Source organism: Lytechinus variegatus, chromosome 9 (genome assembly GCF_018143015.1).
Source record: "Lytechinus variegatus isolate NC3 chromosome 9, Lvar_3.0, whole genome shotgun sequence".
Taxonomy (NCBI): Eukaryota; Metazoa; Echinodermata; class Echinoidea; order Temnopleuroida; family Toxopneustidae; genus Lytechinus; species Lytechinus variegatus.
The window spans coordinates 26650079-26661200 of NC_054748.1; the positions used below are offsets into that span (position 1 = coordinate 26650079).

The 11122-nt window shown below is 36.9% G+C and overlaps 1 protein-coding gene across 1 annotated transcript; it reads right to left on the reverse strand.

Annotated features, from left to right (window-relative positions):
• Nucleotides 1–3471: 3471 nt before the first annotated feature.
• Nucleotides 3472–10683, reverse strand: LOC121422111. The gene is made up of 5 exons (XM_041616943.1): nucleotides 10448–10683; nucleotides 8320–8414; nucleotides 6681–6891; nucleotides 6395–6460; nucleotides 3472–4804 (listed from the first exon to the last, which is right to left on the reverse strand). Exons 1-5 carry the CDS (start codon nucleotides 10521–10523, stop codon nucleotides 4317–4319), a joined length of 936 nt encoding a protein of 311 aa, XP_041472877.1. The 5' UTR covers nucleotides 10524–10683; the 3' UTR covers nucleotides 3472–4316.
• Between the last annotated feature and the right edge of the window lie 439 nt (nucleotides 10684–11122).

Genomic DNA, 11122 nt, shown 5'->3' on the forward strand with positions numbered 1-11122 from the left:
GTCATCCTTGCTACTTCAATAATAAAAATAATAATAACAATAATAATAATAATAACATAATAGTAATAATAACAATACTCAAAAGACAAGTCCACCTCAAGAAATGGTAATAAGAAAATAAAAATCCAACAAGCTTTACATTTCATCAAAATCGGATGTCAAGTAAGAAAGTTATTCCACTTTAAAAATTCGAGTAGTTTCACAAAACGTTTATATGCACATCCTGGTCGGGGTGCAAATGAGGGAGCTGATGACATCACCCACCCACTGCCTTTTTGTTTTTCATTATGTGAAATATGAAACATTGTAATTTTGTCCTCATTGTCGTGTGAAACGTTTTATTCCTCCTTGTACATGTGAAAATACATTGCTTTCAAATTTTATGGTTTATTCAAGTTGGTCATATATGTCAAATCTGTAAAATTAAAATATTGCATATAATTTAAACAATACAAAACAAAAGAAACAGTGAGTGGTGGGCATCATCGACTCTCGTTTGCATATCATTTGTGCATATAACTATTTTCGATTTTGATGAATTTTCTGCTTTATGCTTAATTTTGTTTGATTTTTCTCTATTGATTCAAATCAACAGTACTCGTAGGAGGACTTGATATTTAAAAGTAAAAGGTGATACAAACAGAGATAAACTGAACATTTAACAAAACCTTTCAAACCCTAAACAGACATTACATAACAAACATAAACATGAGCCTAATAATTTACATTAATTTTGGAAGAGTAGATTGTTCTTCTTGTACTACTACTACTACTACTACTAATATTAATAATAATAACAATAATAGTAATGATAAATAATGATAATAAAAATAGTAATAATAATAATAATATTAATCACATTGATAATAATAATAATAATTACATTCAATTTATTTTCCAGGACTGGTAAAAGCATGCAAGCATAAAATAAAATAAAAAAATATTAATCACGAACCATAAAAAAAGGAAAAAATTTATACATTTCATATTACAAATGGGGAAGCTGCTCTTTTATGACGTCACAAATCCCAAACTTGAACTTCTAATAACTTTTTTTTAGTATTTATAAGATTTTCCTCAAACCTTCAGCAATATTTTTAAATTAATTTTTCTGCTATTTTTACAACAAACCTTTCTTCGGAGTGAACTTCCCCTTTAAGCTTTTTGTAAATACTGTGGTTAGATTTCAGCCTAATTTCGTGGTTAGGATTAATGGCATGACTGGTATGTCGAGGATATGTTGTGTTCTTAGATTGTTTACATTGCGCTTTATTTTTTATATTTTTTAAGGAGAATGAAACCTTTGTAACAAGATAGCATTTGTGAAAACAGAAAATGCAAAGAAATAGATCAATGAAAGTTTGAGAAAAATCGGACAAATAATGACAAAGTTATCAGCATTTGAATATTGCGATCACTAAGGCTATGGAGATCCTCATATTGACAATACGACTTAAACTTCCTCTTTTATCACATCTATCAGTAGTTCATGTGTTCTTTCTATAGGAGCCTAGGAGGGCATGTAATACAGATTATTAAAGGACAAGTCCACCCCAACAAAAACTTGATTTGAATAAAAAGAGAAAAATTCAACAAGCGTACCACTGAAAATTTCATCAAAATCGGGTGTAAAATAAGAAAGTTATCACATTTCAAAATTTCGCTTCATTTCACAAAAACAGAGGAAAAGCCGGCCCGTGCCACACCCCGGCCCTCCCCCCTTTGAGAGCCACAATTGAAATTTGTAATGTAAAAATGCCATTAAAACAGAGGTGCCCCCCCCCTTGAAAGTGAAGGCTTGTTTTTTGTATTTTTTTTTCCTTTTTCCCCCTTTTTTTATTCCTCGTTCGATTTTGATGAAATATCAGTGATTTTTTTGTCAGATTCTACTAACTTTATTTTCAACCTAGCTAGAAAACCCCTTTATTTTAGGCACACACGACGTTAAATATTAAGGTTGTGAATAAAAACCACAAATTGTTTCTAAATGTTAATATGGTACTTTATCCTGTTGGGCGATTATTTAATTTATTTGACTATCATTTTCGAATCATATCAATTACTGAAATAACAGAAAGACAAAGCAATGAACTGAGATGTACCTAGTACTAAATATCTTAAATTGTAGACTTCCTAAGGGACTTCTCCTCCTCCTTCCTCTTCTCCTTTTTCTCCTTCTTTTTCCTACTTCTCTTCTACATCTATTTCTCTCCCTCTTTATATCCATGTATGTATTCCTCTCTGTCTCTTTAATATGTGTTAATGTTACTGTATTGTAAAGAATGTGTATTGACATGCTTATTCGGATTTGATAATTGTTTATATATCCTTGTCTATGCTTTTCACTCTCTACGTCTACCCTCCACAACTCTCTCCCTCTCTCTCTTATTTCTCTCTGGCTCCCTCTCTCAACGTTTTCTTCCTATTTTACTCCAGTGTAGCCTTTGCCCTCCTTCTCCTATTTTCTCTCCGTTATTCCATCTATTTTATCCATCTCTTTTTATCACTTCATGAAATACATGTACATGAAAATGAAAATTCATATTTTATCGTTCGAAATTGACATGAAATGAAATACTCCAAAAATTTGCTTTGCCCACTTTTATCTTGGGCCCGGCAGCCGCTCTGCAGCGCAAGATCGACGAGGCTCTATCCCTTTAATCGTTGAACGCCAAACAGGGTAGCAGCAACTGCCATCTTTTAACGTCTTTTGGTCTGACGCGGCCGGGGTTTGAACCCCAGAACTCCCGGTTGTGAGACGGACGCTCTATCAACTGAGCCAACACACCAGTCATATATATGTATATCTTGCAAGTTAATTTCCATTATTGAGGCAAGTCAGTCATTCGGCCCTTTAATCATTGTTATCTTGTCTTGATTGTAGATTGCTCCTCACACGTTGTGCTGCTGGCCAATTGATAGATACAGTGTAAAAACTGCGGTGTTAAAACTGACACCAATTGGTGTATATAGAGGACCACACCCGAGGTGTTAAAATTACACCCTAGAGATTAAACATAACACCAAAGAGTGTAAATGTAACAACAAAAGGTATTGTAATAACACCTATAGGTGTAAAACTAACACCAACAATTTAACACCGGTGTAAAATAACTGGTGTGGTCCTCTATGTACACCGGTTAACACCACATTTTTTGCTGTGTACTACACTCTAAATTCCAAGGATCTAAAATAAATCCAGATCGGCTGTGAACAGTGACCAGCCGAATATTTGATTTAGATTTAAACCTTTTTGATTTAGATATAGATCTAACAGATTTGAATTCAATTTTTTTTTTAGATTTAAAACTAAAAATTCGGCTGGTCACCATTCACAGCCGATCTGAATTTATTTTAAACTCTTGGAATATAGAGTTTAGACTATCAATTGAAATCATTGTTTATACATAATTATAGATAGGCCTATAGTTATATTAAGTGAAATACTAATGACTATAATCCAGATAAGAATCCAAATAAAAATTGAAATATATTTCATTAAGAATATAATAACATGCATAGCTCAACGCAATAAGCAAATTTCTATTACAATTTTGACATGAGCAGCTAAAGGCCCTTGGTCGTGAATCGGAATAGTGCTTTTTAAGTCACTAAAATATGCTCGCTACCACTTTTTAAAGCGTAACAATAACGTAATATGTTCATGATAAACAATATATCTTAAAATTGACAAAATATTGCATCGTGTCATTTTCGTGAATGTATAGAAATCAGAGGTTATCTAAGTTTTTATTCATCCATTTGCAAAAAAAAAATAATAATAATCAGATCATTCAATCATGTTAATGAAAATTCGCTTATTGCAAACATTTTATTTTGATTTATTTTCCACCATTCCACTTTTATTTCTTTGACGTCTTAAAATAAATCATACAAACAAAAACATTCAGTAAAGCATTTCTAATAACACCTTTCAATAAAAACTGAAAATATTTCAAAATGCAATCCATATGCTCGAAATCGATTATTAATAGTTTGAATTTGGCAATACCTAAATACTAAATTTCAATACCATGCACTGCTCGTGCGCCTGCCCTTATTCAATTAATTTACTCTCTCACATTTTAAATTTTTTTTTTGGGGGGGGATTGTTTTCTGAAATTTCAGATGGGTTTATACATGGCTTTGCTGACACAGTTTTGTTGGGTGTGTACGTATTTTTGCCCGAGGTTTGAATAAAATTATGTCCTTGAGAAATTATTTTGGTAATCAGGCGAGTGTCGAAATTGGTGTTTTGATCCTAAATTTCATTTTGGGATCTTTATAGCGCCATTCAAGTCTTGTCTTTAGCTGAATCAAATTGTACAAACAGCACACGTCAGCTCGTATCCGTTCACATATGGCCCACACTGTATCCCTCCTGGGGAGCACCGAGCCTCCACCATGTAGAATAGGGCCCCATCTTGACTTCCGGTCGTTCCAGGAATTCCCATTGCATCCTCGTCCATGCAAACGAAGTCGGTCCTGGTCTTGTGAGAGTACAGACTCGACATGAGGTAGCCCTTGTATTCCAGGCGCCATTTTGAAGACGGGCACACGTTACGGCCTGGAATCATGATCTTGGTGAGCCTGGTTGGTGGAGCTCTGCATATGGCACAGGCTGGGGTTTGGTCATGGAGATCCTGCAGGACTTGGGCAGTGCTCGTCTCGTACTCCGCGTTGTAAAGCAGGGATCGCGACGCGTGGGCCGTTCTCTCGACTTCGCTGTAGATGGGCTCTTTTGGGAGGCAAAGGTAATTGACACCACCGCCAGTGTGGCTGTAGTAAGCTCCTGCTGTACTTCCTGTGAAATCAAATTCAAATGCAAATCAAAGATATGAAGAGGCATCAAATCGACGACTTAACATTAACATAATGAAGCAACGCAATATATCGCCGAAAGACATAAAGAAGTCGGTATAGCAGCACCAGCAGCGGTAGAAGTAGTAGCACTAGTGGTAGTAGTAGTAGTAGTAATAGTAGTAGTAGTATTTTTTTTTTTTAAACAAGTGCACACCTAGTTACCTATAATGCATAAAGCATTTCCATTTATTTGAAAGCAGGATAAAAGAGCATTGTAGATTAAATGCCTTGCTCACGGGCATAGGTGCCGCGGCCGGGATCGAACCCCTGACTTTCCATGTATAGCCAGGCGCCTTAGACCACTCGGCCAAGGCACCTCCATATATATGATTAATCAAGAGAATAAAGGGCGCCATCATATTGAATTATACTACTACAACACTATATAACTATACACTTGTAAAAAGTAGAAGGGATATGAATTTTGAATGAATGATTTACCAAATTGCAAGATTTTAGATTTCTTTTTGAGAGAAGGCCGAAGTAGTTGCAACTTCATGAATCTTCTACCCCTCTTCTCTCTCTCTTCCTCATTCTCTTGCAATCCTACTAACACACTCTAACACTTACACGTTTGCCTTGTCGCATCCACATAAGTTGTGAAGAATAATGCCTTAAACATTTTCAATTGTATATAAAGGATCGGCGTATATAAATGTGTTGCTGAAGATGCCGTAGATGGGATCGAACTCCGGACTGTCATGTCTAATTAGGTGCCTTAAGCCACTCGGTCACAAAACATTTACTCTCTCACACCCTCTATTAGGCACTCACACACCCATACTTATACTAACACCACACACTCTCATACATACCCTCACACACACCCTCTCTCACACCCGTACACCCCCCTCTTACACCATAAACCCTTTTACGTACAACCTCGTCACCAGATACACACCCTCACTAACATCACACACCCTCTCTCACGCACATACCTGTCATGCACACCCCTATACACACACCCAAATAAACCACACACCCTCTTACGCACAACCTCGTCACCAGTTACACACCCTCACTAACATCACACACCCTCTCTCATGCACATACCTGTCATGCACACCCCTATACACACACCCAAATACACCACACTCCCTCTTACGCACAACCTCGTCACCAGATACACACCCTCACTAACATCACACACCCTCTCTCACGCCCAATTATTATTGCACACCCATACACACACACACATACACATCCCGTTACGCTCAACCTCGCTGCCAGATACACACCCTCACAATCTCTAATAAACGACTCCACACACTCATCCAGACACACCCTCGCTGATACCACAAACCCTCTTTCAGGCACAACTTATACATATCCACGTACTGTCACACACACGAATACAATTTTTTTTTTCTTTTCTCAATTATTCAGTGTCACTTCATTAATGATTCACTGAACTGACTTAGTAATCATTTATTTCCTACTATTCCTCCCAACATGCAAATCTTAAAAAGGACCCCCATAGGAGTAAAGGTATAAATAAAAAGTCCTAAAATGGCACTGTTCCATGACCTACCTGAATAGACCAGTTCTGACCCGTTGGGACAATCGTCTCGTCCCCAGTGAGTATAAATAGTGCCACCTAAAAGAAGTATATAAGCAAATAACAGGGAATTAACGAAAAAGTATTCATATTCTGATATTTGTCTAGTCATAGCTGATCTACCATGACTTAATATCGTTGATGCTTAATAAAGATGGTAAAATGATAATTAACATTGGTTTACTTGACACATATTTTACGATTTTTTTTATTGTGTATCATATCATTCAAAAAGAAATATATATAATTTGATTATCACCTGCTGGTGTAAGCGAATGATAGCTGAGAAGAATGCGATTTAGCTCGCTGACACCGGTCACAGCGTCGGACTCGTTCGTAAATGGACCGGAAAGAGCCGAGAGTGCCGTATCGCTACTTCGGCGGTTCCGAACCTTAAAGTGATTCACGAGGTAGTCTCGGAGCTCTTCGGTGCTGCCATTTCCGATTGTTTCCGAAGCGGGTTCTTGAGACTGATGATCGTACGAAGCAAATAGAGACATATTAAGATGAATGAAAAGTATTATCAAAACATATAAAAATCAGTAAATCGGAAGGAACTTACAATAATATTATAATGCTCATTTAAAGGACAAGTCCAACCCAGCATAAAGTTTATTTGAATAAAAAGAGAAAAATCAAACAAACATAACACTAAAAATTTCATCGAAATCGGATGTAAAATAAGAAAGTTATGACATATAAAAGTTTCGCTTGATTTCGAAAAAACAGTTATATGCACATCCTGGTCGGTATGCAAATGAGGAGACTGATGACATCATCCACTCACTATTTCTTTTGTATTTTATTGTATGAAATTAGAAAATTCTAATTTTCTCCTCATTGTCAAGTGAAACGAAAATAATTCCTCTCTGAACATATGGAATAAGCATTGTTTAATACCATACGGTTCAGTCAGGTTGGTCCATATTGTTAAATTTTAAAAAATGAAATATTGTATAATTCAAACAATAAAAAAACAAAAGAAATAGTGAGTGAGGGACATCATCGACCATCTCATTTGCATGTCACCGAGTTGTGCATATCACTGTGTTTTGAAAAATAAGCGAAACTTTAAAACGTCATAACTTTCTTATTTACATCCGATTTTGATGAAATTTTCAGCATTATGCTAGTTTTATTTTTCTCTATATATTCAAATCAACATTTTCCTGTGGTGGACTTGACCTTTAATAAAGCCCATCAAAACCTTTGGATAAGAGTTAGCAATAATTATTATATTCCAGTAAACTGTAAATAACCACCACGAGGGTATTTACGTTTCCAACCAATCCGGGGCAGCAATTACTTTAGAATGGGCAAAACTTTATCACACCGGATAAATAAAAATGCCCAATATTGGTTGGACACATAATTACCCTCATGGAGCATTTTTACCCAATTTCGAATATCGCAAAAGTATAGCGGTCATTGGATAGTTTTTCAGCCATTAGAATTAAAATTTGGAACCTAGCCCATGCATGACGTAGATTCCAATTTCACGTACCGCTGCGTTCTCGCTCTCTATATATTCATGCGCAGTAAACTTGTTTTTTTTTTGGAAAAGGAGGTTTCATGTCCTGTAATGAGAAATCTTCATACCACAGTACTGCGAAGTTAAAAACAGTGAAAATTTCGGTTCGGAGACACTTGCTCCGGCGATAATTGCAACGATAGAAAATCTGTTCGCTAAGCCAAACATAAAATCTTACCTCGGAAATTAAATAAACCATAATCTTTATCTTGACATTACTCTAAACAAAAGAAACTCGACTACAATCTAACTCCCTAAGCCCTCCGACATAGGACTGGAACAAATGTCGCAGGAGCATAATTATGTCGTGACACCGAAAAGCCATGAGATCTTTGTGTAAGAACTAAACGGAATTAATTGACTTTACCTGATGAAGTCCGGGAATTATCTGTCTCAATACGCTCACTAATTCATGGAAATCTTTAGAAAGTTCTGCCAGATTTTCTGCGGTTGTTGCCTCATCTGTAATGATCAATAGAGAGGACATAATTGACTTACAGCCAATTGGGTTGTTTGTGGGGGCGTCGTGGTCTAGAGGTTATGACTCTTGTCTTTCAGTATGAGGGGTGTTTGTTCGATTCCAAGCCATGGCATGTTTTCCTTCGTCAAGAAATTTACCAACGTTGTGCTGTTCTCAACCCAGGTGAGGTAGGAAGGAATTTCTTGAATGCTTAATAATTAGCGCCTGTAAAGCAGCACAACTAAGGCCAGGGTAATAGTAGCAGCGCTTTGTATCTTCAAGATAGCAAAGAAACGCGTGACCATCGCATGAATTGAATTGGTCATATTTTTTAAAAGTGCTTCATTCAAATACTTATCCTAGTAGATATCGCAATAAGCATTGTAGATGTGTTGTGGCTCAGTGGATAAGCCTCCGGACTTGGAACCACAAGGTCCGGGGTTCGAGTCCTACCATGGCACTTGCGTCCTTTGGCAAGGCGTTACATCTGCCACTATTCACTCAGGTATAGTAAATGGACACTCGGTAGGAAGGAATTTCTCGAATGCTCGAGTGCCGATCAGTGTAGCCTTCCTAAATCCGCGGTAATAGTATGCAACGCTTTTGAAGCCTTGTATTAAGCACATGATAAATGTTGCATATTATTATTATTATCATTATTATTAAACATGACATACTAGGATGATTAAGATGATGTCAGATATAAACTTCAAACAATACATGAATTTGAATTATTAATTTTTTTTCTATGCAACAGTAATTTGAAGATAACAATTCTTTCACAGACTATGCGCATTATGAGACAAACATCGAATACACATATTATTTGATAATTTTATGACATAACATAATCGCTTGTGACATAATTTTTTTTCATTTCGATCGCAAATGTTCCAGATTTTCCATTCTGAAATTAAAGATAAAAATGAAAAATATATTACCGAGGTACCTACTGAACTGGGGATGACACGACACGACATCTGCTTCGGCGACAATTGGCCCGAGCTTTATTTCGGAAAAGATATAAATCTAGGGTTGCAATAGGGTTTAATGTTAGATTTAGGATAGTGTACAGTGGAAAATCAAGGGTTGAAGTTGATAATTCGGTTTGTGTGGGGAATTTCATTACAGCGGAGCAATTGTCGTCGGAGAAAATGTCATGGAACCGAAATGGGATATGACTCCGACCCACCCTTCCCCCTCTCCATCATTGGCCGCGGAAGCCAAAAAAAAATTATGGGGGTCTACCTGAAATTTTGTGATGGACTCATGTAAAAAAAAATTGACAAGCAAAAAAAGGCTATCAACCTAAATTTTAGGGGGGGGACAAAAACAGTTTTAGGGAGGTCCGCCAGAATTTAAGGGGGATGCAGGAAACAAAATTGACAAGCAAAAAAAAAAGTTATCAACTCAAAATTTAGGGGGGTTGTCCCCCCACCTCAATTTTTTTGGGAACTGTCCCCCCGTCCCCCCCCCCCCCCCCCGCTTCCGCTGCCTATGCTCTCCACCACCATGCACACACTCACTTCACCTGTACACACATCACATGCAACTTAAAATATTCTTCTACATTCTGTGAAACAAGAGTCAGGTTATATACCAAAGCTTCTTGATATCACCATTTATCTTAATTCATATTCAGCAATATGCGATTTCGTTGTCCTCAAAATCAACTTTTTGCTCGCTTTTTTTCTTCCTGGCTCAAGAGAACGTGAACTTGATCTTTTTTTTTTAAATTTCTAAAATCGAAATTTGGATCGCGATGCAAATTTCATTTTCCTTTGCGTATAATGAGCCCTATCCCGTAGTAAGTATACCTTCAACAGAGTCCTAATTGTAATAATAATAATACTAATGATATTCTTCATTTATATAGCGCTTAATACATCGGAACGACGTCTCTAAGAGCTTTACAGACAAATTATTACCCCGGTCATCGGATCCTTGCATGGCCGCATTCAATGAATGCACCTTCTCCACTTTATTATAAAAATATGTTCAAACATCTAATGTATTATAAATGCAGTTAGTTTACCTTGATTAATCGGCGAAGTTGTAGCTACACAAAGAAAGCATCCCAGTAAACTGATCAGAAAATATGATATGGCCATATTGCACCAAAGTCACCTCAAGGATCTCAAATTGACACTAACGTTTGGATTACAGAGACCAATTAATCTTGTTTATGCCGAAAAGTCAAAAAGAGTTTATGAATGATTGACATTGCCGCTCTCAATATATACTGATGTGCAGAACTTTTTATGAAGCCGACATCGGGGCATCGAGGGGGGGGGGGGGGTTCATTCTCGGATTCCATTCTTCCTGCTCCATGGCGCATGCGCACTGACACGAACTCCCACACTCGCTGTACTTTGCCACAGGTGCAACTTTCTTTAAAAAAAAATATGCCAGTGCAAGTGCCAAGTGGCGGGCGTGTATTTATAAAAAGAAATAAAAAAAATGGACAGATGAGTATTAACATAAATTTAAATTTCAAAGTTTTCTAGATACTACATTGAGTAATGATAATCTGTTATTTCGCTTTTTCCCCTCTATATTTCAATAGTAACCCCCCCCCCCTTTTTGAACGAGGGGGGGGTGGGGGAGGTGGAGATCACGCTTACCCATTAAAGCGTTTGAAAATGATTGATTTTTTTTTCACAGCCTGGCAAAATCAGCTCGTATAGTGCAAAGGGTTTTAATATTGCTG